The following is a 26,461-nucleotide window of genomic DNA, read 5'->3' as shown; positions in this document are numbered from 1 at the left end:
ACCCCGGTGAGTTCCGAACCAGCTCGGGACCGTCGGGTGCGCCTGCTCGGAGCTCTGGTTCCTAGGTCACACCAGGGCTTGGGTCTGAGATTCCTCCCACCCGGGCCTGAAACTAGACAGAGGCCCTCCGAGTGGCTGTCAGTGCCGTCCAGCACCTGAGGTGCTCCCGGGGGCCGTGGCCCTCCAGCGGCGACCCCCGCCCCCACCCGAGACAAACACTGCGCACCAACCGTGGAGGCTTGCAAAGAGCCTTTATTTATCTAGCGCAAAGTAGACACTATCACAATCTTCTGTTACTTTTACTAAAATAGTTCAAATCAATGTTTTTACCACACTATCAAAAGTTCTATTTCTTTTTTCTCTCCAAATCAAAGTGGTTCAGTGGAAGGTAGAAACGGGCACAGGGGTCTCCAGCTCCCAGCTCCGCCTGGAGCCAGGCCAAGGGCTGGCCCGGTTTCTCACGGCGGTCACATACTACAGAAAATAGAGCATGGCTGACGGCCCAGGGACAGGAACCAGACGTTCCAGCCCGATTCCAGAAAGCAGCACAAATACTTCCCCCCACGGTATGAAAAATATACACCTCTACCGCTCTGCAGTCATGCGCTCAGCTTGTTTCTTTAAAAAAAAAAAAAAAAAATCAGTAGTATGTATTTTGTTTCCTCTCAAGTTTTCAAGAAAAAGAAAATGAAAGGTCACTTTTTTCTCTTTAAACACTGATGTGTAGCTAATAACTTTTGGATAAAAATGTGCCACCCTAAAAAAATGTGCTCAGCAGATTCTGCTCCCAGGATGGGCGAGGCCACCTGGGGTGAGGCTGGAAGGGTGACCTCCATCACAGTGGGAACTGAAGCCACAGGACAGATGTCACACTGGGCTTCAAGATGTAGACTCAGAGTGAAACGTAAAGGGACCTTTATGAAAGGCCACCCGAGCTCAGCAACACCCCTACCCCCACCATGAGCTGCTACAGCGAAGGCTCCGGAGGAGAGGAGGGGGCCCCCCACGTCACCCGACACACCCCGGGTTGGTGGCAGGGCTGAGGCTCCTCTGACCCTCCCCAGCCTGTGGGCTCCCACTGAACCTGCCCACCACCTAGGGTGTGGGCTCAGACGGAGGTGCTGCTGGCTTTTAAACAGCTTATCACATTAGGTGACTGTCACAGACACGGTTCTGTCCTTGAAAGCCATCCCCGTGCACTGTTGGCTCAGGACCGCGAGCAGCGGTGGGAAGGAGATGCCCGCACCTGGCTTCCACGGCCTCCGTGGCACACAGGAGGGCTCGGGCAGAAACGCTCCGCTCCGCCTGACCCCTGGATGCCACGGCAGCACCTGGGGGGGGGGGGGGAGGCCCCTCCAAGGCGGTTCTTCCCTGGGTAGGTCTGCAGACGTGCAGCTACCGGGAGCCCTTACTTATTGCTTATTTTCAGTGGTGGCCGAGCCAACCTGATCCAAACATGAAAAATGGGCTCCCAGCTGTGGCTTCCACCCAAAATGGACCCCTCCCCCCTCCCCCCGGGCTGCTCTGCGGTTCTTTGGACTCCCAAGATCCAGAAGGGGCCTCTGCCCCCCAGCTCACTGCCCACAAGGGCAGGGATTGCCCGGTACCATGACCAAGGGTATCCCCCCCCCCCCCCCCAGCTCCAAACACCTAACCCCTGGTGACAGGCAAGATCCCTCCAGGAGGAGCCCAGAGCTCCCTGTAACCCCCCAGGGCAAGAGGAAAATGCCTGTGGCTGTCACCAGCACCCACTTAGCACTCCCTGGGCACAACGAGGGCCGCGAGCCTTTCCCCTGAGAGCGTACGACCCAAGGGCACAATGACCAACAGGCCAACGCAGAGTCCCCGCTGGGGACAGGAACAGGGCGGCCTCCCCATCCACTGGCCCTGTCCCCGTGCCTCACGGGGGCCTGGACGAGGCCCACCTACTGCAGAGACGGCCTCCCGGGCTCAAGTGCTGGCGGGCGCCCTGCTGAGCACCGCCGCCGAATGAAGGCGACGTGAGGGGTGGGCGGCCAGGTGCCCAGTGGACACCAGGGCCCGTGCCGACAGCATTCGCGGCGGCCTGTCCCACCTCCCAGCATCTGGGGTCTCGTCTGGAACGTGCCACAGCTCGCTCACCCTCTGGGCCTCGCTTTCCTCACCAACCTCCACGTTTCTGTATCGCGCTCTACGGCCGGCATGGGGTCATTCACACTGAAGCTCTGTTTGATGTCGAGCCCTGCATGGAGGGCCCGATGCTGTCCCTTCTCCAGCAGAGGACACTGAGGCTCAGAGAGGGGAGGGGACAGCACCTGTGAGCAGGCAGCAAGGCAGAACTCAGCTCGGTCCCCGGCTCCGACCAGCCCAGCCCAGCCCAGCCCAGCCCAGCCAGCAGCGGCCTCTGCGGCAGGCGGGCCCCATGGGCTCGCAGGCCGCGACTGAGGGCACCGGCTGAATAAAGCTGGTGGCCTTGGGTGGTGAGCACGGCCGAAAGAACCTGAGACCTCGTTTTCCCACCGGGGGCCCAGAGAAGCTGATTGACTTGCTGAAGGTCACGCAGCAAATTAAAGCCAGAGCCAGGTCAGGCTCCTTCCTTCTACAGAGGGCAGAACTCTCCCCCTCGGCCGCCCACGCAGCTCCGTCGACAGTGACTCTGGCTGGGGGCCAGGCTCTGGGGGATACCAGAGGCCCAGCCCGGCCCAGCGCCACCCATCTGGAGAGAGCGGGGCAGGGGGCTCAACCAGAGACTCTGCACGTGGCCTCCCACCTCCCTGGCCCATCATGTGAAGCACAGGAGTGCAGATGCCTCGGGCACCAGGCAGGAGGGACCCAGAGAGGGCACGACCCGGCGCGGGGTTGGGGGACTGTGTGTGTGTGTGTTTGGGGCTGGGGGCCTGAACCCTGAAACCGAGCAGCAGCGTGCAGCAGGGAGCTGCACATGAGGGGGGGTGCCAGAGGAAGGGCCTCGGAGCCTCCAGCCACAGACACGGAGCTTCCTGGTTGGGGACTCGGGACCCAGTGCTCGGCGGGCTGGCGTTCAGGCCACAGCAGATGGGTGAGGAGTGGGGCCCCCCGCGTTAGGTCCAGCCACCGGGGGCCTCTGTCTGGTGTGGGTGGAAGGCTTGACGAGGCGCCCCTCCGCCAAGGCCGGCCTTCGGCCCCTCACCGATGGGGCCCCAGGGCAGGGACGAGGCTGTCCAGGCCACCCTGCTGCACAGAACGGCCGGCAGCCTCGCGTCTTCCCGGTTTGCTGGTGTGTGAGGAGGGAGGTGGGGGCCCGGCCGTCCGTGTGCTGGACCCACGGCAGCCGGGTCACGGCGGGCAGCGTCCTATGTACAAGTCGCCACAGAAAAAGAAGACGGGGGCCTGCGGCTCCCCAGGACACCCCGCAGGGCCAGTCCACATCCACGGGGGAGCAGCCCTACAAGGGTCCCTTGAACTGGTTCCCAGACAGGTGTTGCCGGATGGAGGGCTTGGAGCTGGCCGCATCCCCCAGTTTTCTCCAGACCACCTGCGGACGGGGGCGAGCTGTGAGTGGAAAGCCCACCCCGAGCCCACCCCCTGGCCTGTATGCACAGACCGCCTCACTGCCCCTCCAAACCACCCACGTCCCCAGAGCCACGGGGCCAGGAGGGGAAACTGAGGCTGTGTGAGGCCCAGAGACACTCAGACCAGATCTTTGCACGTCCCCCCCCCTCACGGCCACGCCTGCCATCCTGAGCACGTCACTGCCGGGGCGCAGGCGTGGCCTCGCGGCTGTCCAGTGGGACCCAGAGGTACAGGAGGCAGCATGGGAGGGGTGGGGGTCAGAACACCACCCCCCCCCCCCACCAGCCCCGTGAGGCCCGGGCCAGCCCCTGCCGGGTCCTGTAAGGATCCAGGGATGACACACTGGTCAGTGGGGTCACGGGTTAGGTTCCACCTCCTGGACAACCAGAGAAACGGCCCAGCTTCCAGAAACCAATGCAGCCCCAGTCACGGAGGGCCCCACCCACATGTCCAGTCTGAACACCACCGGCAGCCACCAGGGGCACCAGACACCTGCGGTCTGGGGCTGGGGCCCAAGGGATGGGACGTGGGGTGAACACGACCCGTCCCGGGAGGTTGGGGGGTGCTCTGGGGATGGACAGACCCCAGAGGTCAGGGACCCCATTCTCGGGGAGAAGTGGGTTAGGCAGCGGGGTGAGGACAGGCCCCGGGCTCTCCGGGTGCCTCCCCCTCCAGGTCACCGGCCCCTCCCACCAGGGGACCGCTGGGGCCCTCCCTGCTCCCACGCCCAGGCCGCGCCCCGGGGAAGCGCCTCACGTTGCACATCTCGCGGACGATGGCCTTCTCCTTCTCGCTCAGGCCTTCCTCACAGCCGTCCTGGAGCCGCCGGTCCAGGTTCTCGTGCACTTCCAGGACCTGCGGGAACAGGCCCCGGGGCCGGAGGTGAGGCCAGGGTCCCGAGGTTGGGGCAGGAAGAGACCGGAGGGGCGGGTCCTCATCCTCACTTTTTGGTCCTCTTCCCTCCCCCTAGTGGCTCTGCAGAAGCCACACCCCCACATCAAGAGAGGCGGGGCAAGCTGGGGACGCCTCACCTGGAAGCAGGGAGGACAGGCTGGGCGGGACTACCCGCGGGCAGGTGGCCTCGTGCTAGGCCAGGGCCCCCAGCTCGTGATTAGAGGGACAGGGGCAGCACCTGCTCACACACGGGGTGAGTGGGCGTGTCCAGTCACTGCTGCGTGCGCTGTATCCGCGCAGACGCAGACCGGCCCCCAAACCCGGGGGACGGCGCGCCTGTGTCCGTGCACGCGTGGGGCGTCCACGGGTGCGCGCACAGGTGGGATGTGAGGTCCGGGTGAGCGAGCTCCCCCAGAAGCAGTGAGAGCCTCAGCGGGACCTACCCCTGAGCAGAGAGGCAGGTGTGCCTGGAGGCGAGGCTGGGCCTTGGGGTGCTGGGGCTTTAGTGCTACCGCAGCCCTGCCCCCGACTCTCAGGCTTTGGGGGAGCGCCGGCTCTTCCCCTACCGCACCCGGGCCTCAGTTTCCCCAGCTGCAGGGATGGCAGACAGGTGACACGCTTGCTCCAGCCAACTGACACCTCCATTTCCAAGGTGTTTGTGGTCACCCCGACCCCCCCAACCCCTGCACAAGGACGAAAGCCCCCACCCTGCTGCTCAGATGCCCATGGGCTCAGAGCACATGTGACGTCCAAGGTCCCAGGTCCTGCGCTGCACCAGGGATCTGGGGGCTCCTGAGGGGGCAGGAACTGGGTGAGGGTGGGCAGGGCCTGGCCCTCACCTTCATCGCGTGCACGACAGCCTCTGGCTTCTGTCCCGCGGAGCTGTAGCCGGCGGAGGGGGGCGAGGACAGCTCGGGGACCGGGCAGGCTGGGCCCTGTGGGAGGGAATCACGCTGTCGCAGCTTGCCCAGAAGGGCTCCCAGCTGGTGGCCACGAGTGCGGCCGGCAGCAGACAGAAGTCCCTGCTTCTGTGGGCCAGGGCCCAGGCAGGAGGAAACGGGGCCCGGCTGATGAGGGAGAGGAGGCAGGGAGGACAGAGGGGCAGCACCTGGCCCCCACCCCGTCCCGCGGGCTCCTCCTCACAGCCCGTGGGGAAGGCCTGCTGTTTCCCGGAGGAAGTGAGTCCAGCTCAGAGATGGCAGGGACTGGCAAGGAGCAAACCGCGGGGGGCTGCCTCCAAAGCTGCCACCCTCCCCGCCGACACCAGGTGAGTGGGCTAAACCAGGCTTCACCCCATCCCCCACCCCCAGGGACACTCTTCCAGCCCTGCCCGGCCACCGCATGCCACCGCAGTCGGCCGACACCTGAAACGGCAACCAGGTGCCCAACTCGGCACAGCCTGGGGTGCGGGGGCTGAGGCTGGGCAAGGAGGGGGGTCCAGCCCCCAGATGTCGGGCCCACCGATGTCAGAGGCTGCAGGTGCGCCCGGCATCCCCAGCTTCTTCTCCACAGGGATTACTGGTATGGGCAGGGTGCAGGGCCCGGCCTGCAGGGAGGCCCCATAGGAGGAGGGCCCCCAGACAAGGAGGACTCAGGATGGAGCTCTCCAGGCCAAGAGACACCAGAAGACACTGGGAGTGAGCCTAACGGGCTCAGCAAACACCAACAGCCAGATAGAAAACACCAAGGGTCCCAGGCGGGGAGGCCAGGGAGCTGGGGTTCCCGGCACAGCTGTCCCTTCTCTGGGTCCTGGTTTCTTTCCCAGTCACCGACCCCAGTGACCAGGCAGGCTTGGTGAGCAGGCTCATGGGGCCATCACCCTGGGATCCTGCCCAGCGAGGCAACGCTGTGCAGAGACTCTCGGGGCCCAGAACTTTCTGCTGTGGGCCAGCCCCTCTGTACTCTCCCCATCTGCCCACCCCACCTGGACCTTCTCCTGGCTCCACCCAGAGGCCGGGTCCCGTAACCTTGGGGCCAGAAAAGCAGACTTGGGCAAAGCTCTCCTGGCTGTGACCTGAGGCAGGGCCCAACCCACTCTGTGCCTCGGTTTCCTAATCTGGACAATGGAAGGGTCCCTGTGTCCCAGAGTGTGTGCAGAGCCCTGGGGTGCCGTCTAGTGGCCCAGGCTGCCTGGTCTCTGGGGCCCAGGCCAGATCTGTCGTGTGGAGAGATCAAAAACGGATCCAAGGGCTCTGGGGAGGCAGGTGGAAGGCAGAACACAAGCATGTGCCCGGCAGGCTGCGCTCCCCACATCGGCCAGCAGGGGGCAGTAGCCACACACATTCAGCCCTTAAGAGGCACAGGGACCTCTGGCCTCCAGTCCTATCTGTACCTGGGGCTCCCTGAACAGCCGGCTCTATAGGCAGGGCAGGGGACGATTGCTGCTCCAGGGGGCTGCTTCCTGGAGCAAAGGCAGGAAGGGAGCCAGGAGTGGCCAGGGCAGGCCGTGCAATCCAGCCTTTCCCTGACCGACCTCACCAGGCTGCCAATGAGCGTGCCACTGCGGGTCCTGGGAAGGAAGCTGAGCTGGACGTGTAGCACGTGTTAAGGAGTAAATGCCACCGGGACTGGTACTCCCGGGGCTCTCCCCACACACAGCTCTCCCAGCGCTGGGAGGGCCGGCACCCACCTGAGCCGCCCAGCACACCGAGTGCTTGCAACCCTCAGATGTTATCTTTCTACATCCCCATTTTACAGATGGGGAGAGTGGGTCTGAGAGAAGGCCAAGACCAAACAGCCAGCCCCAGTGGGGCTCGAACTGGGTCTGTAGCTCCAGAGCTGGCGCCGGAGGCGGGGAGGCCAGCGTGTACCCGGGAGAACTGAAGCCACACGTCCACACACACACACACACTTGTCTGGAATGTTCAGGGCAGCACTATTCACAGCAGGCAAAGCACGGGAACAGCCCCAGATGCCCAGCAGCTGATGGTCGCATCAGCAAAACGTGACACATCCACGCCCCGGAGTCTCACTCGACAGTGAAAAGGAGCAAGGTGCTGACAGGCTGCGACAAAGCCTCCATCGCGGGGCGCTACGCGGAAGCAGCCAGTCACAGAGGATCGCACGCTACAAGTTTCCGTTGCGAGGAAATGTCCAGAATAGGGAAATCTACGGAGACACAAGCACATCCGTGGTCTCCAGGGGCTGAGGCAGGGGAGAGTGGGGAAGGTTGCTACAGGGCACAGAGTTTCCTCGTGGGGTAATGAGATGGGGTGATGATTACACAAATCTGCAAATATGCACAAAACAAAACAGGGAAACTGCATGCTCAAAAATAAAGTCGACCAAAAAAAAAAAAAGGCAGGGGGACCAGTCTCCCCCAGGGACCTGTCAAAAGACTTGATCCTGCTCTCGGCTGGAGAATGCCAGAAAGCCACTGCCAGCTCCTTCCATGGGGCCCTGAGTCCCAGGTGTGGCTGGGCCCCCGGGCACCCTGCCCCATGGCCACCTGGGCCAGTGACCCTCGTGGGGAGCAGCTGGGGAGCCCTGCACAGACCTGCAGCCTCTGACTCACGTGGACAGGGAGAGGGGAATATGGATAGGGACAGAGGTGGGGCGGGGGGGGACAGCCAGCCTGGCAAGGAAAGGGTGTCCCCACCCTACAGGGTCACCTGTTTCACCTCGGGGCCCTCTGGCATGTGGGCGACCTTCCCTCACCACCCCCCCCCTCCCTGGACCTACAGGCACCTTACAGAAGACGGGCCAGCTGTGGCAGAGCCTGTGTCCCCAGCGTCATCGGGCACAGAGGGCCCACCCCATACAAGCCCTCACTCGCCCCGTGGACCCACGTGCCAGACACAGGCCATCCACTGCTGCCTCCGCAGCCTTTGTGGCTGAGCCTCCCCTAAAACACCCTACCTTCTCTGTGCACCTCGGAGACCTGCCCCCGGCCTTGAAGGAGGTTCACCCTGGCCCTGGCCTCTAGGCCCACGTGGGCTCGGTGCCAGCACGCAGGATGCATTGCCCTTCCCGGTCCCCAGATCGCCACGGCTCCAGCACACAGCGCTCCACAGCCACGGGATGAACACAGGTGGGGTGCTGGTGGGGGGCCGGGGGGCGACGGAGTGAAGGAGCAAGGAGCCAGCCCCCACTGGGGCACCCTGGGCTTCTCAGCGCCCTTCTGCACAAAGCACTTGGGAGCCCAACCCGGCCACAGCCTCCTGGATGAATATTTGGATTATCTGCCTGGTCGGCCTCAGCAGCTACATTCCTGGAGGTGTGAGGGCCTCGAAAGAAAACACAGCACCTGGATGGCAGCCAGCAGCGCCCCCAGCCTGCTTCTGCCGGCACCGAGGCCCAGCGAGGCCTGGCAGGGGCACCCCGGGGTCACCCTTGCTGGCCGGGGTCATGGGGAGAGAACAGCGGCCACCTGGAAGAGTGACCTCAGGCCAGCCGGGCTCCTCGCCCGTTCCCTGCGGATGGCCAGGGTCCCCGCCCGGCTGCACAGAGCACTGAAGCCGCTCCAGTCACGGTCACCCGCCCAGCTCGTGCGGCAAGGGGTCCGCGGGCAGCGTTTTTGGGCATGTTCACAGATTTACGCAATCATCCCAATAGAACACTTCCTCACCCCGAAAAGAAACCCCATACTCATCAGCAATCCCCATGGCCCTCTTCCCAGCCCTGGCCAACCAGTGAGCTCTGCCTCCCCGGACCGTGCACTCTGGACACGTCGCACAGGGATGACAGACACGTTGGCCCACAGGGAGCAGTCCCGACTAGCCATCCGCGTCCCAGAGAGCTGGCCCCACACCGCGCCCCCCTCACGCACTCGGGGCAGCCCAGAGCCCAGGACCGCCCCGGAGGTCCTCCCCGACGCTCGGTCACAAAGCCTGGGTAGCGAGTACGCATCGCATGCACTGCCGCCCCGGCCCAAGCCCCGGCCAGGCACCCTTCCCCGCCCGCCGGAGCCGAGCAGTGACAGGTGCCCTGCACCCGGGGCCTGGGCAGCCGCTCGTGGGGCCTCCAGACGCAGCCCCTCGCCGCCCCAACAGCGCTCGGGCTTGGCCGCCATCTCTAACCGCCTCGCGGGGTCCGCACAAGCCTCCGAGGGCCACGAGCCCAGACCCCCGGCTGGCAGAGGGCGGGGGGAAGGAAGGGGATGGAGGGCCACTCAGGCAGAGCCCCAGCTCTGACCCATCGCCCTCGCCTGACCTGGATGCCGCTCAGGCCGGAGACGAGGGTCCCAGTCCCAGGTGCGGTCACGGACCGTCCACTGGCCCGGGCAGGTCGGCAGACAGGCAGAGCCTCACCCCCGCACTGGAACGTGGATTCTGGAGGCACCGGGTCCACACGTGAAAAGTGCGACTCCAGGGAAGGGGCACTTACGTTCTGCAGGGAGTCCTGGTAGGAAGGCGGCAGGCTCGCCAGCTGGGATTCCGAGTGGTACGGGGAGAAGCCCTTCCGCAGAGTCCGGAACTCTCCAGAGCCTGCCTGCTGTGGGGGGGAGGGGGACAGGTTAGAGGGGCCCAAGGACTGTGCCTCGTGAAGACTTGGCCCTCCTGCCCCCACACAGTGGTCTGCACCCTCCCTCCCCTCTCCCTGCCTCACTGCCATCAGCGGGAGCCCTTGTCACCCGCCTCCCTGCTCACGTGTTGGGGCCACGAGGCAGGGGGCTCCGTGTCGCTCCCCAGGTCATGCTGTATCAATGCGGCTTGAACAGAATAAATGAGGAAATGAGTGCGTGGCACCCCCCACCCCCGGCCCTCCTTCCTCTGCTCCAGCCTCCTGCACTTGCCCAGCCCAGCCTGGGGAACACCGTCTCTGGCCCTTGGGGCCCGCATCCACCGGAAGGCCCTCCCACCTCCCACACGTGAGCCTGTCACTCTGCTCCGCTCAGTGCTCGCCCTCAGCCTCTGCTATAGGACAGGAGCTCCCAAATGTAGTTCCTGCATCTCACCCCTCTGTATCCACAGGAATCGGTGCATGCTTGGGAAGGAGGGAGGGAGAGGTGGAGGAGTGAGTGAGTGAGTGAGTGAATGAATGAACACATATTTGGCCTTAGGTGATTTTCCTCAAGGCCAAGCAAATGCCCCCCAGAGGCTGGGGGCTGTGATCTGCAGAGGGAGGGGATCCGGGGGTCCCGCTCAATCCCACACAGGCCCTCTCTGGTCCAGCTGAGCACAAGCCCCTCCATCACTAAGAGCCTGGGCTGGTGTTTCTGGCCCAGACACCTGTTTCTACTCCAAAGGAACTGAGAGCACGCTGTTGGGCAGATAAAACAGAGAATGTCCCGTAAATCAACAGGGTGCCGAGTTACCCAAACAGATCCTGGAGGGGAGGAGGCCAGAGCAGGGGCAGGTGAGCCAGACGGCCTAGAACCACATCTGGGGGTCCCTCCTTCTGCTCACCAGCCCCCCTCTGCTGGTTCGGGAGGGACCCACATGCAGCCTGCTCCCCTCCTGCCAATTGCTGGACACAGACCGCAATTCTCATGGGTCTCCAGCCTCACCAGCTCCATGTTCCGCCCTCCCATCCCCATCAGATCCCCCAGGTCAGACCCCCCAGGTCTCAGGGGGCCAGCTCAGGGGCACACAGCAGTGTCTTGTAAGCGTCTGTGGGACTAGAATAAAAACCCACTTAAGGCAGATGCCCCGCGGAGGCCGCTAGAGCAAACATCAGAAAGCAGATCTGAGCAGTCACCCACCAGATTACCATCACCCACCCCAGGCACCTTGGCCAGGAGGAGAGACAACTATTCCCATGGCCTCCAGGAAGACCTCAGTGTAAACAAAGGTTACCAAGAGGCACAGAGGGGAGAGAAGTGGTGGCCCACCCTCCCATGGTGGCCCCTGAAGTGTAACAGGGTGTCACCAGAACCCTTAAAATGTGACTGCCACGTCCCCTGATTATGGCCAACCCTGGGCTGAACCAGAGGTGGGTGGCCCAGCGAGGGGTCCCCTCTGCCACCTGACACCAAAATGACAAAGACCCTGCCCCCTTGCCCAGCACCCCCTCGCCCCCCCAGCAGGGGGACCCCCCCCTCATCAGGGCACCTGCGCCTCTCGGGCTCGCCCACCCTGGGCAGGGGGGTCCACCTTCACTCAAAGGCAAAACTCCCAACCAATTATTTTCCTGGCCAGGTGACAGTTACCAACTCGTCTCCAATGGACAGTACGTTCTAACCCCAGTCACGCTGAACACCACACCAGTGCCACCAGGCTCTCACCAGGCCCCCTGCCACCATTCTGCAGGAGCACGCCCCGCCCGCCTGGACAGGCTGCTGAAAGGGCCCAGGCGTAAGACTCAGCGCAGCTCACACACTGACATTTATTTGGCCACACGGCCAGGGATGTGAGCCACCGCTCTCTCCCAGCAGTCCCTGGGACCAGGACGGCTGGACGCTGCCTGTCCTTCCCCAAAGGACCGTCTAGAACCTCATCCGGGCCTCGTCTCCCCCTCGTCCACACCTCCTCTGGTGCTGGACCAAATGGGTTCAGAAGGAACTCCCGTGTTGGTACTGAGAACACCGGTTTATGTAGCCCCCTCCCTCCCCCTGGATCATTTCCTCGGAAGGACATGTATGTACAAGGGGGTGGGAGGGAGTGTTTTTAATTAGCACATGCAATTCCCACGCCTGCCTTCAGTGATCATCTATAAATATTTGTGTGCCCACAGAACTTTATTAGCGACCCACCAAGCTGGCGGGGGAAAGACACACGATCTCTCGTTAGGGGCAACGGGACTAATGACACATCAAAATGAGGGACCATAACGGCACTTCAATCCAAATGAAAAATCCTGGGATGTGCCTGTTGGTGCCCAAGAATGAAATCCTTAGGTTTTCATCGCCGAGGGGATGTGGAGCTGAAATGGCCTTGTGGGTTGGCTGGGCCTGCTCAGGGTGGTTCAGGAAGCGGGGACAGGATGCCTGCCCTCCTATGGGATAGGATCCCAAACGAAGGTCCCTCAGGACCCAGGGAGAAAGGATCTGCCACACAGAGTGGGCGGGGCTCCCACATCCTTAAAGGACACATGGAGTGCAAACAGGTTTGCCCCTTCCAGCCAGGGGGGACACCCGGGAGGCCACGCCCCTGCCCCCCTCCCTCCCTCCACCCCCCCTGCCGAGTCCGCTGTTAAGGACACGGGCCTCAGTCCCTTGCGTCGCTGCCTGGCTCGGAGCTGGCGTGAACTCGGGCTGCCCCAGCCCCTCTGGGCCCCCGCGGGCATGCAGCGAGCTCCCCGGCCATTGCCCGCCGGGGGGCTCCAGGGAGCACCGTCAGAGGGCTCCTCCTGGAGCAGAAAAGGGCCACAGCAGGATGCAAAGGGAGGACCCTGCCCACGTGCCCCTCCCTGGGCAGCAGCTGTGGACGGGCTCGCTCAGAGCAGCTGTCACCCCTCCCACCTGCTGCCCAAAGGACTCCGGTCCCCGAGGGACCGTCTGCTGCAGCACCTACTGCGTGCACCCGGCAGGGACGCAGCGTCTACCGTGCGAAGCCAGGACCGGGAGGTGGGGCCTCAAGGGTGAACGCTGACAAAGGGGCGTCCGGAGAGCACTCGGACTACAAAGGCCAGCTGGGTGGATGCGGTGGCAGCTCAGTGAGCACGGCCTGCGTGGGGCACCGCGGAGGCCGCTGCCCCGTGGCTCTCTGCTGCCGTTCGGCAAAGCTGGACTCCAATGCCAGCTCGGGAAGGGCAGACCCCAGGAAGAATCTAGAAGCAGAACCGGGGCACCTGGGGGTGCTGAGCTCCCAGGAAGTGCCAGGAGGGTGCCAGGGCCGGGGGAGACCCGGAGGAGACAGGACAGCACACAGCACTCAAAACAGCCCCCACCACAGACACCACTGCAAACACGTCCCGCCAGGCGGTTCTACCTGAAACCAGCTTCTCGGGCGGCCGCAGGGGCGGGGCGGCTGCAAGGGAAGAGGAGCGGTGTCACCCAGGAAATGCCAGCCACGGCCCCCCTCGGCCCCCCTCCCCAGGTCCCTCGGTAGCCCAAAGGTGCCGGGGCCTCGGCCGGGCCGGGGTGGGCACCTCGGAGCCCCCACGTTTTTGGAAAGCCCCATGTTTACAAGGGCTGCCCGAGCGCCCGGCCCGCTCCCAGCCCTCTCGGGGCTCACACCAGGCCCCTGCACTGGCCTAGAGGCGCCCCGAGATGCCAGCCCGCCGGCTGGGAGGGGCGGGGGGGTGACCGGCGAGGACCCTCACACGGGCATGCTGGTACAACCGTCCGGCCACACTTGTCTTCTCGGTTTCCCCTTTGATTTCAAGAGAACTCACTTGCAGGCCGTTAAGAAGAGAGCGGCGGCTTCGTGGCTGGGGGCCCAGACGGTTCTTCCTAATTGGTGCTCAGATCAGGCAGCAGAGGCCCCACGCGGGGCGAATGTACGGTTACTATTACTCACCCACTGCTGGCACCGCGTCCCTACTCCCCATGCAATGTCAGACCCCAAATCCCAGGTTTCAAACTCGAGCGTGTGGCTGATGGCAGAACACCCAGACGGTCTCATCCACCACAGTGACCATCGGCCCCTTACAGGTCCCCTCGGCAATAAGGTGAGTGAGAGGGAGGGACAGGCCTCGGGATCTCCCCAGGAAGGGGTGGGGGGCTTTGGGGAGGGGAACAGATTTGCAAAATCCAAATCCCACCGCGGCTGGGTGACTCTGAGCAGCCCATCAGTGTTCCAGGTCTCTGCTGCTTGCAGGTAAATCGGGGTCATGGAGGGCACTCGGCTGCTGGATGGCCCACTACTCTTTCCACTGGCCAGCCCTAGTCCTCAGTGCTTTGCGGGATTCGCCCTTTAATCCTGGGGCGGCCACCATCAGTGTCCCCATTTTACAGATGAGAAAACTGAGGCACAGAGAGGTTAAGCCCCTGGCCCAACGCCCCCCAGCTGGTAAGCGGCACTTTGGCGACTTGAACCAGGCCCTCTAGCCCTAGAGTCCTGGGCTTGGCCTTGACGGTCACCCAGCATGTGGCTCACAGCGGACAGCGATTAGGCCTCAGGCATAGAGGGGACAGAGGTGGTATTCCTAGCCTCCTTCTGCCCATATGGCTAGACAGACCATCTGCTCAGATGCTAGAAAGGTTTCCTCCCTGGTTGGAGGCGAGGTTCAAGGACCGGTTCTGAGGTTCTGCTAAAGACGTAGCTAAAGCCCTCCAGAGATCCAGAAAGCACACCATTCACAAGGGAGGGTGCAGGACGTGACCCCTATGCCTCAAGCAGGGACAGCCCAGGGCCCGTCAACCAGCAGCGACCTGTCCCAGAAGGCACCACCAAAGAAACACTGGAGGCCAGCGTCTCTGGGCAGCTTGGGCAAGGGAACGGGCCACTCAGGGCGACAGGTCTTCCCCGGGGACTCAGAACACAGCACTGAGGCCTCGGCACAGGCTTAGAGGGTGGCAGACTATTCCGCCGTCCCCCGGCCCGTATGGTTCAAAACTCAGACAAAGGCCGGAAAGGAGCAGTTCATACGGGGACGGGCCAGGCCCAGGCAGGTGGGCGCAAGTCTCCCACAGACCTCGAACATCCCAGGTCCCTGAGAGCAGGAAAAAGAGAGAAGGGCAGGCAGTGCCCGGCAGGCAGCGGGCATCACCGTCATCCCTGCCTCACAGGTAAGGAACCCGAAGCATCAGGACGTAACGCATCATGCCTAAAGCCACAGAGCAGGTGAGTGCTGGCACATCATTTGAACTCCAATCCCTCTAGAGCCCAAACCCACTTCTTCATACCATCAGGCCAATGACGCCATTGCTGCAGGCTAGATTGTGTCCCCCCAGGTTCATACGTTGACCCCGTGGCCCCTAGAACCATGAGACAGCACACTTGTGTTGCTGAAGCTACCCGGTCTATGCCTCTTTGTTACAGCGGCCCCAGGACACTGATACAGTCACTCAGGCCCGGATGCCCTCCTCCACCCAGGCCTCAGCTTCCCCATCTGCGCTTGGTGTAAATCCTGGGGTCACTTCTAACCTGAGTGGTTCAGGCGACCCTGTGTGGCGTGGCAGGATAAAGAAAGGGCAGGCACAGGGGTGAGGAGGAGGGAGGCGGGCCTGGACCACAGCCTCCATCCCCAGGATGGCTGCCCACTTGCCCCGTGTGACATCAGCCCAAACGTCACTGGCTCTTTTGTAAAGCTGGCTTCTGGGTGAAAGCGGAGCCTTACATTTATCAGCCCAGCAGGGGGATTAAGCGAGGGAACCAAGAGCCGAGGCCCCGGCGTCAATGACAGCCGCCCCCACCCCCAGCCCGGCCGGGCACAGAATCCACAGGAAAAGGAATCATGTGTACGGGGGCTCGAGATGAATCATCGCAGAGGAGGCAGCTGTGTTGACGGAATTTTAAAGCCGACACGAGAAAGAAAATACGAACTGCAATACGGTAATTTAGTCTGTGAACACTCTGGCACATTTTTAATTAAAGCTATTTTGGAGTTAAATAGAGGCCATGAGGGGAGGGGAGGGGAGGGGAGAGGCGGGGGCAGTGGGAAGCGGAGGCCGCAGAGGCCCAGACCCCGGAGCCACGTCCCCTTAAGATGGTTCAAAGAGGAACAGCACTTTCTCCTGCTTTTCGCCGAAACGGCAGGTCCGGACTTTCCTGCGGTTCCCGTGCGGTTTGATCTCAACGACAAGGCTTAAGTGCCAGAATCATAAAATCTGACAAGCCCGAGCTCACGAGACCCAGGCCAGAAGCCCACCCGTGGCAGGAAGGAATCTCTCTCTCCAAGATTCCCAAATGTGGGCATCCATCACGTGACTGCCTCCAAAGATGACCAGCTCACTACACCTCATGAAGCAGCTGGTCCTTGGTTCGGCAAGAGCCAGCCTCAGCCTCCCCTCTTGCCCCAGGACTCTGGGTGGGTGGGTGGCCAGGGGCTCCCCGAGATGTATCCACCTAGTCCAGCTGAGCTAGGCCCTGGAGATGCAGATGTGACCGGTCGGACCCAGCAGCCAGTCCCTGAGACGCCGACAGCCCAGCAGGGGTGGGGGGCAGGCTCCCCAAGGGAGGATCGCGACAGCCTAGCAGCAAGGGAGGGCAACTCACAGGGCTGAGAGCTCAGACTAAGGACCGAGCCCCCTGGGGGTGGTTGGGGAGGGGGGCTGTCGGGAGGGGGCCATGCCTGAACCCTTTCTTCCCTGGACTCTCTTAGAACGAGGCCAGTACACCCATCGTGGGCCTTGTCCCACCTGGGGGGCTCTCCTTGCCTCTGCCGTCCTCCGGCAGCCTCCTCATGCACATGAGTCCTGCTAGCTGAACAAGGAGGTGGTCAGGCCCGTGCCTCGTCACCCCCGAACCCCTAGGGCCATGCACAGCAGGTCACCAACTATACACGAACTATACACGAAGCCCATTTTACAGGTGAGCAAACCGAATGGTGCCATCTGAGCTGCCCCAGGAATCCAAAAGCAAGTGAGGTGTGAGTTGCCACTAGGAAGCTGACAGCAGGCCGGGGTGGGGGGGGGGGGTGGCTGTCTCACTGTCTCTGTCTCTCATCTGTCCTGCAAGGCTCAGAACAGCAGTGCCCTCCTCTGCAGTCAGATGACCAACCCACCCTCGGGGCCAAGCTCTGGTGACAGCAGGTGGGAGGGCAGCAGGAGCCCCGGCCATGACCCTGGAGACATTCTGCCAGTGGCTCCTGGGTGTCGTTGCTGACCGTAGGTTGAGGCCCAACCGTTTTGCTACAATAAGGGGTCAAGGATGCACAGCGCACTGGCGGAGGAGGGCCGAGGCCCCAGCACCACGTGGCTGACGCCGGGTGCTTGGGACGCCGGATGCTGAGTCCCCGGAACTGTCCCTCTACTCGCAGTAGGCCAGGCAAAGCTCATTCTTGTCCCTAAATCTCAGTCTAACCGCCTGCAGCCAGCGAGCCTGGATCCCAGCGAGGGTCTGCAAGCCCCCATCTTTGGGTATCTCTGCTTGGCCCAGGCGTGGGCACCAGTGGAGGACGGACAGAGCCCTACTGCTGCTGCCTCCAGACCAAGGCCCCAGGTATGACCCCTGGGAGCAGGTCCGAGCAGGCTTGGGGGTGGGAGAGTGGGGGGCGGGCAGAGCCAACCACTGCTCAGGCGTCTGCTGTCCCCCTGCTGCCCAGACACAGGGCCCCTGACAACCTCCAACTCTGCACATGTGGGCACGGGGCCAGCGCGCACAGCCATCCGGGGCCTCCCTTGTGACAGCAGGGGCGCCCCCAGGGAGGAAGGACTAGAAGGGACCCCTACTTCAGGTCCTGAGTGTGTGCACATCTCCCCCAAGTCCACAGCCAGACCCACCACTGGGAATCGGGGTATATTCTTCCAGTGGGACAATGTGGCCCGGGGTCGGGGACACTCCTGTGTTTGTGGGAAAGGGACCACAAGCTATGCCCGGTTGGACCACAGAACCACAAGGCAAACAGCATCCTGAATTCGGGGCCTGGGCTCTCAACATGTTCTTCCAAGGGAACAATGAAACAAAGGACAGTCAGGCTGGGACAGACTCACGAGGCCACTGACCCGAAGCTTCGGGTCCAGATCGTGGTCCCGGCCTTCATTCTGCCGTCCATTGGGCACCTGCCCACGGCAAAGGTCCCCGAGCCTTAAATCTGCCCCTCCCCAACCCCCAGTTCTCCCAGTATCACTTCTGCCTACAGCTCCTGCAGCCCAGGCCACATACCCTCCTTATCAACCCCCACATCAGGCCCACTCAGAATGCAAGGTGCCCCAGCAACCCCCCCCCACCCCCCGGGCCAGGTGAGACCCGAGCCCCGCCCCACCCAAGGAGGCAAAGAAGCCAACAGGTCTTGTGGCCAAGCCCTTCTGCCACACAGCACCTTAACCATATAGAGAGTTACCAAACCAGCCCTGCAATTCAGTGCCTGGTGACATACCACAGCATGGGTGCGGTGGCCCTGGCGGTGTGGACAAGTGAGTCCTGCTAGGCTGTGGGACTGCCCACACAGCCCACGTGGGGGTGAGGCGTGGCATGGCCGTGGTGGGAGCTGTCCTGCGTGCCGGGGCCGTGAGCCTCCCAGCAGCCACCCAACGGGCAGAGAGGGGGCCTCGGGCTTCCCGAGCGGGACAGTGGCACCAAGCCTGCTGGTCGCCTAGCAACGGGGCCCGGCAGCTGAGCCCTCCCCGGGATTGGTTCCCAGAGAAACGCTCTGGGCATTCTGGCCAACACTTACGGGCTGGGGGCATGGCAGGGGAGGGGGAGGGGAGAGTAAGCCAAGGATGGGGACAAGGGAGAGAGAGGCTGGAGCGGCTGCCCAAGCCAGGTGGCCCCCAGGACCCCACACGGGGCCGACCACAGCCTCCCGTCCCTGTCCCCACCCACGGCAGAGAAGGCCCCCGTCCTGGCAGTCACCACCCTGCTCCGCTCCAGCCGTCTTCAGCAGGAGCAGAGCCGTGTGCACCCCTGCACTGGCTGTCACCCTGCCCAGCCTCCCCGCTGTGCTGTCCTCATCCTCCAGCCTCTAACCTGCCCTCCCTGTGCCGGGGACGAGCCGGTGATAAGACAGCCTCATCTGCCTGTGGGCGGAGGGCGGACCCCGGCCGGGAAAGGAATAAGGGCGGCAGGAGCAGGGAGGTTTCCATGCGGGAGAGAGTGGGGATGTGCCTGCCCCCTCTCCGGCCTCGATCTGCCCATCCGAGGGGCAAAGCGGCCCCTTCTTCAGCAATTGCACAGTGCACACCATCTCTGGGACAGGCCTAGGGCTGACCCGAGGAGCTCACAGACTCCTGGGGACAGCAGGGAGAGGCTGTGATGGGAGACACCCCAAAGGCCGTGGCGCAAGGGTTAGGTCCGTGACCCCCAAGTTCCAGGGGGTGACTCCGGACGGCAGTGGGGGCAGGTGGGTGGCTATAAGCCCCAGGTAGGCTGGGACATGGGTGGGCACTGGAGCGGTGGGGTGGGGGCTCGCACCGGCCCCTCGAGTGCAGTGCCCCCCGCTGTCTACCACCCCCAGTCAGCTTACCTGTGCGAGGGCCTTGGTCTCCAGCTGCCTGATGTAGGTGGACGAGGGATCTGTAACGACACAAGTAGGGAGCATCTTAGTCATCAGACTCGGTCTCCAGTGAGAGTCACACCCCCGATCAGAGGCCCTGATGGGACCCTCACAGCCAAGGGGCAGCACACAGCGGGGTATGGGGTCCAGGGAGCCCCGTCCCCGGCACGGTGGGGAAACTGAGTCCCCGGAGGCGTCCGGGACTCCTCCGCTCCACCCTGCCTGGCACACAGGAACTTCGGGAGGCACATGTACTGTGGGCGAGCCACCAGCTTTCCTGGAGGACTCTGCCGACGAGAGCAGTCAGCGGCCGCGCCCTGGGCCAAGTCAGGGACACGCTCCCCAACCGTGCACCCCCAGTTTCCGAAAGCGGCAGGGGGGGAAAGCCACCCTCCCTCACCACCCTCCCATGTTTTGCAATCACATCAGAAAGGCAGATAAATTGCCCAGTCCTGCCTCCCAGAGCCCTGGTCCTGCCTCCCCATCAGGCTAGAAATCAGCCCCACCAGCAGAGGACAGAAGCGCTAACCGAGTCACCCCGGGCCAGGCTGGGGTGAGGGAGCCTGCCGATGGTGGAAGCCGAGGGCAACCCAGAGCACAGGGGCGAGGAGCGGGCTGCGGGACACACGGCAGGGAGGGTCAGGGCAGGGCAGGCAAGGGGACGCCACCATCACGGCAGGTGTGGCTGTGCAGGTGGAAAGACAGGTCACCCAGTAAGGGACAGGCTCCGTGCTTCCTGTCCACATGAGCACCGCACCGGGGTTCACGCGGCCCGGACACCAGCCTACACCCCGTCCACCGGGCCAGTCACTCACTGCTCCTCCTGCCCTCAACAGGACACCCGGGCTCCCCAGCCCTTTATCTCAGAAGTCACCATGGGGCGCCTGGGTGGCTCAGCCGGTTAAGCATCCGACTTCAGCTCAGGTCGTGATCTCATAGTTCGTGGGTTCGAGCCCCAAGTCGGGCTCTGTGACGACAGCTCAGAGCCTGGATCCTGCTTCAGATTCTGTGTCTCCCTCTAATCTCTGCCCCTCCCCTGCTCATTCTCTCTCTCTCTCTCTCTCTCTCTCTCTCTCTCTCTCTCTTTCTCTCAAAAATAAATAATAAAGATTTAAAGAATAAAAAATAAATTAAAAAAAAAAAGCCACCAGAGAAGCCACCAGACCCTCGGCCAAAGCCACCTCTCTATAGCACTGCCTTGGGAGGTGGACCCCGCGGGACTCATAACACACCTGTGCTGTGGGACAAGCTGGACCATTGGGCCACCTAGGGAAAATGAAGCATCTGCCCCCCGCACACAGCCGGCGCTACCCGATGAGCCCCTGGGTGATATGGATATAATGCCCGCCCCCCCCCCACTCATGCTCAGCTGGCGGTCCCCTCCCCAGAAGGCCAGAACCTCCCTCCGCTGGGGCTGGGGCTGGGGCTGGGGCTCGGCCCAGGCCTCAAGAGCTCCAGCCCATCCATCAGCAAGGCCACCAAGGCCACACTCTGAGGCTACCCCCAGCTACGGGACGCAGTCTGCACACAGAGGTGCCCCCTCTGCCCAGTGACCTGCCTGCTGGGGGGCACTATGGGCAGGGCCTTCGGGAGCTCCGCCCACCCAGCCCTAGCCTGGGCCCAGGAGCATCAGCCCAGCCCGGGAGCAGGAATGGGGGGGGACGGCCGGGCCCACCCACTAACCCCTGAGAAATGACACAACAGGCCCCTCCCGCCCCGAGTCAGCACCACTCAGCTCCCAGGAATGCGGGGCCTGCTGGAGAGGGAGGAGGGCCGCTCCCCCGCAGGCCTGCCGCCCTCACCCTCAGGGATGGCACTGGGGAGCCCCCATGTGGGGGGCTGCCCCCCACAACACCTCACCACCCCCCAGCCCTGCAGAGCTCCTTGACGGCCAGGAAATGAAGGCTCTGAGTTGAAGTGGTTTGTTCACAGCACAACTCAGGGCAGCAGCGGAGGTGGGACGGGAGCCCGGGGCGGAGGGTGACCCCAAGGGCCTCCTCGTTAGGACCCCGTGTGCATGCCCTGTGCCCGCCCCCAAGCCTCAGTTTATTCTCAGTCAGCCAGGACGGACAGGCACTTCCCACATCACACCCACGCAAACAGGCCTGACGGGAAAGGCCTCAGGGTGTGCCAGAGCCCTCTGGGCATAGGGAGGCAGAGGGTTCCCTGGGACACCAGCCGGGGAATCAGTGGACACATGCTGCAGAGATCTCCCAGCTCTCTCGTCTCGCTCTTTAAGACAAGGAGGCCCAAATAACTAGCCGAGCCCTGTGTGGCCTCCCTCTGGGTGGGGTCGGTGGGGGAGGGAAGACCCACCCCGGGGGTGCCACCCGGCAGCCCCAGCATCTGGCGAGGGTCCAACAGGCATCCTCCCCACTTTGCAGATTCGGAGGCCGAGAGGAGCGGCGTCCCCCGCTGCAGGCGGGTGAGCAGGGGAGCCCAGGGCCCAGGCTGCCAGACCCTCTCCCCGCCGCCCGGGGCCCACGACCCCAAGCGTCTGGCTGCTGTGACCTGAGAGCACAGCACCGTGAGGAGGAGCTGGCATGCGTCCCAGAAAGAAGACGTGATTCTTGGTCAAGCCTCTCTCCTGGACCCTCCGGGACCGCCTGATTCTCGGGCACGACGGCGAGCCGGCCCCCCACCCCCCACCCCGCTCACCGCGGCCCCCACCGGGGGCAGCACTGCCAGGCACAGCCCTGAACTCAGGAGGGGACCAGTCACCTGCACGCCACCAGGGGCCTGCCCTGCCCTCCACGAGCCATCGGGAAGTGGGCACATTTCCGCCCCGGTTTCCTGGTATGGGGGTGGTTCTGTCTCCCTCTGCCAATTTCTAGGGGTCCACCAGGAGCTCCTAGCATTTCCTTTTTTTTTTTTTAAGTTTATTCATCTTTTTTGAGAGAGAGAGAGCATGCGCGAGCGAGCGGGGGCGGGACAGAGAGGGAGAGAATCCCAAGCAGGCTCCACGCTGTCAGCGCACAGCCCGATGCGGGGCTCGAACTCACGAACCCTGAGATCGTGACCTGAGCCGAAAGCAAGAAGCCGGCGTGAACGACGGAGCCACCCAGGTGCCCCTAGCACTGCCCCTCTTGGTCAGACCACAGCCGGAGTCACGGACTGGGAAGGAGTCAGCAGATGTGCCGACCGAGCCTCAGCGCCCTCTCTGGACTGCGGGCGGGCCGGACACACACCACTGTTCCCGCCCGAGCAAGCCAATCCCTCGGCCACGGCCGGGTCCAGCCCGCGCCTCCCAGGATGGCAGCGAGGAAAAGAGAGCGGGGACAGAGCCGGCACCAGGAGAAGGGACACAGGCGAGGCCACAAATGACCCAACAACGCCCCAGCCCCCCCCCGCCACCCGCTGCTGCCAGGAGCACACCTCAGGGCCCACGGGCCACAGCACACAGGCCACACGGGGGCACAGACCCGGCGCTGACCCCACTCAACCCACCGTTACGGTTTGCCCCAAACCCCACGCAGCTGCAGAGAACACAGTATCCTTCAGACCACCAGGGTCTGCTGGGCTTTTCCTTCTCATTCCTAGAGCCCAACAGGGGAGGTCTCAAAACATTTTAAAATCATCTGGTGCGTCCGATGGAATCTATCCTCAAGAGTTCGTTCTCATCATGAGGAATGCAGACCGTGTGTGACAGTGGCCAGAAATGGAAACAACCATTTGTCCAATGACAGCAGAGAGCCACGCCCTGTCATTCAAACGACGCTGAAGAAGGATGTCCCTCCTCGACAGTATGGAAAACCCTTCACCACCCCCCCACCCCGGGGAAAGAACTGGACGTAAAAAGGTGCACACAGTTGGTCTTGTGCGTAACAATATCGATGCAAGGAAACAAATTCAGGAGGGAGGTACGTGGGGACATCGACGGTGGTGCTCACATACGGGGACAAGTGACTATTTATCCGCACCACTCGTTAATTTTCAAATAATCTACTTCCAGAAGAGGGAGAAATCTTTCTTTTATTAAAAAAAAGAGAGAGAGGATTAAATTCTCACACCAGCATCTTGCAGAGCCACCCACGGACATCCCAGAAGCAGAAGGGTGGCCAGGAGGATGGCCAATCAGCGCCCCCTCTGCCCACCTCTCCCAGCTCTGGTCTGGGGGCCGTTCCTGAGGCCTGAGTCTGCCCCTTCCCCCACCCCACCCCACCCCCGAGTTTAAGAGGATTCGAGGCTGCCTCGGCCACATTCAATCCCATCCCCACACTCAGCTCCCCAGACCAGGCTCTGCTCCCTGCCAGGGGCCCAGGAGCCAGACATCTGGTTGCCCATGGGTCAGAGCAGGTGTCCTGCAGCAGGAAGAGTGGCAGCAAGGTGGACCTTCTGGAACAGGGGAGGGAGACCCCGGAGGGCCGGGCTCCCTGGGAGGATGATCCTTCCCAGCAGCCTCGGGCAACTCGTGATCCCGCTGGGCGCCTCTGAGCCCCAGCCTCTCGGAGATGAGTGTGTAATTAAATTAATCCCAGGGTTTGCAGTGGTGAGAAACAGAGCCCCAAGGGAGGGATGCGTCATTTCCCGGCTCGGCTGTTTATGGGGAAAATGAGAGGTGACTACTGAAGGGACCCCTGGGGCTGGGCTGGCCAGTGTGTCCCCTCAGACCCTCCGCAGGCTGCTCCCAGGCCTCACCGGACCAATTCTGGAGGATTCACAATGCAGCTTCTATCTGGGGGCCGGGGGGGCGGCGGCAACGGAGAGGGGTCTGCGATATTCTTGCTTCTGAGAGCTAGAGCATTGGCCCTCGCCCCGGCCTCCTTGCAGATCCTGTGTTCCCGGGAGAACATGGAGGGCCATGCAGCCCACGGACGGGAGGGTCTCATGGAGCCCACAGGGTCTGCAAGATCCCCTCACGGGTACAGACCACGAGTCCACCCCTGCCTTCTCAGAGGGTAGGTCTGGCAACACATCACATCCCCCCCTCCCGGCCAGGTACCCTCCCCAGCCTCACCTCTAGTCCGAATGGTAAAAATCTGAGGGGCACCGGGGTGGCTCAGTCGGTTGAGCATCCCACTTTGGCTCAGGTCATGATCTCACGGTTCGTGGGTTCGAGATCCGCCTCGGGCTCTGTGCTGAGAGCTCGGAGCCTGCAGCCTGCTTCAGATTCTCTCTCTCCCTCTCTCTCTGCCCCTACCCTGCTTGCACTCGGTCTCGCAAAATAAATAAACATTAAAAAAATTAAAAAAAAAAAAAAAAAGAAGAAGAATTTGGGAGCCAGAAGCCACATCCAATCATCCCTGTAAGCCCTCGTCACCAACTCAGCCCTAGGCACATAGCAGGCCCTCGGGAAAAGTCTAAACACCTGCCAGATGGTCAGTTCTCCACCCTACAAGGTCCCAGTGGCAGAAGCTCCAATGAAAAGCACTCAGCCTGAGACCATGTGTGACACAGCACCCCCACCCCACACAGGACACCCCAGAAAGACCCAGAAGCAGAGCATCCAAGGTGCTAAGAGCAGGTGTCCCTCCGAATCTCATCCAACAGCAACGGCCAGCCACACCGCGAGCTTACGTCTGAGTGTGGGTGCAGTGGGGGTTCAAGTACACGCGGGGTGTGTGGGAGGTGATCCCAGGGAGCCCAGGTACGGGAGTCGGGAGGTGAGGCGGGGAACAGAAGGAGCCGATGAAGCTGGTGTCAATCTGCCCGGGAGGGTCTCAGAGTTACCCCCTGCCCCAGGGCTCGCTGCTGGGGGCAGCTCGCGGGGAACAGGTGCTAATGCCCCAGCGTTGCCCACCCGGAGAGCTACAGGCACTAGCAGGTGAAGTGGGCGGTGGACACGGAAGCAGTAAGTGCCACGGGGATCTGGGCAGGATCCAACAGTGTCTGTCACAGCTCAGGAGAAAGTACGATCTTCCCCCTCTGCATAGGAAGGAGTGGGGGCGGGGGGGTGTACAATGACACACAGTGACACATGGGGCCTGACTCTCCAGCTGCTTCCCCTCCCGACCCTGCCCCCCTCCCAGCCGCCTCCCACGAAGCGGGGTCCCCACGAGGTCTCGGGGACAGGCAGGCTTGGTGGCAGGCCATTCGTTCGCAGGAGACCGGGCCGCACCCGCCTTGGGCCTCCTCCGTGGGGGTGGCTGACATTTCCACACCGCCGCTCAGTTGATGACATTCCTTTCTCCTTCCACTTCATTAAGATGGGCCGGCACCGGGGCCTGTGGCTCCATCGGGGCAGAAGGGCCTCATCAAACGCCAGCACATCGTCGTTCCGGGCGTCCGGCCCTCTGCCCCAGAGGGTGGACCCGGCTCCCGAGAGCACATCTGCTCTCCCGTGGACCTGGCTTCTCGGCTTCTCTCCCTTCTCCCCAGCCAGGACTCCGCCCCAAGGGACAGCAAGTGCCTACCACTACCTGTAGGTCGGGGCTTGGAAATCAAAACCAGGGGGGGCCAGGCCTGGGAGATGCCCCCAACGTGCAGATGAGGTAACTGAGGCTCAGGGAGGTGAAGCGAGATTCGTAGACCACGCACGGGCGGAGCGGCCTCCTCCGGTTCAGTGCAGCCCCGGGCTCTAGACGGAAGCCACCCTTCCTGCAGCGCCCGGCCCCCGCTGGCCAGTGCTCAGTCCCCAAGGGGACTCTGCCCCACCCTGTCCCGCCCACAGGCCAGATCAGCAGGTCTTGGAGCTGCACGGCCCTGCCGCCCTCACGTCTGACACATCGCACTCCCGGTCCCCTCCAGCAGCACCTGGAAATGGTCCATCTTCTTAAGGGACCCGGGGGATGTTCTAACCCCAGGCTCACCTACTTCCTGAACGCTGGGCCTCTGCTGGACAGAAGCCTCTGGAATGTTGAAGGCTCCCGACGTAGGTGAGGAGACACGAGAAGCTGTTTCCTGACCTCAGTGCAGTGCGCCCACTCAAACCCTCCCAGGGACCCTGCCAGGAGGGCAGCAGAAAGCCTGTCCTATAGAGGAGAAGAAGGATGCTCACAGAGTGACCGGGTCTGCCCAAGCTCACAAAGCCAGGCACCAGCAGGACCAACAGCCACGCATGCTCGTCCAAGGGCATGGTCCCCTTCTCAGAGGGTCCCCCAGCCTAACGAAGGGGGCAAAGACTGAACAGGTATATACAGCCTGGGGGGTAGAGGGCAGGGAGAAATCAGGGGCTCCT

At 62.9% G+C, this 26,461-nt stretch overlaps 1 protein-coding gene across 2 annotated transcripts in view; it reads right to left on the bottom strand.

Annotated features, from left to right (window-relative positions):
- Positions 1 to 234: 234 nt before the first annotated feature.
- CCDC85C (coiled-coil domain containing 85C) overlaps positions 235 to 26,461 on the bottom strand; it is a 79,243-nt gene continuing 53,016 nt past the window's right edge. The window contains exons 2-7 of one of the 2 annotated variants that reach the window (XM_086708840.1): positions 19,315 to 19,364; positions 13,236 to 13,274; positions 9,751 to 9,858; positions 5,265 to 5,360; positions 4,288 to 4,386; positions 235 to 3,493 (exon numbers count right to left, since the gene is read on the bottom strand). In XM_086708840.1, coding sequence (XP_086564966.1) covers positions 3,404 to 3,493; positions 4,288 to 4,386; positions 5,265 to 5,360; positions 9,751 to 9,858; positions 13,236 to 13,274; positions 19,315 to 19,364 — 482 coding nt within the window. In that variant the 3' untranslated portion in view covers positions 235 to 3,403. The remainder of the gene's footprint in view (positions 3,494 to 4,287; positions 4,387 to 5,264; positions 5,361 to 9,750; positions 9,859 to 13,235; positions 13,275 to 19,314; positions 19,365 to 26,461) is intronic. The other variant, XM_086708841.1, reaches the window with a different exon arrangement.

The sequence above is a fragment of the Puma concolor genome, chromosome B3 (genome assembly GCF_028749965.1).
Source record: "Puma concolor isolate L17-30 chromosome B3, mPumCon1.1.hap2, whole genome shotgun sequence".
NCBI classification, from domain to species: Eukaryota; Metazoa; Chordata; class Mammalia; order Carnivora; family Felidae; genus Puma; species Puma concolor.
This window is presented reverse-complemented; position numbering and strand designations above follow the sequence as displayed.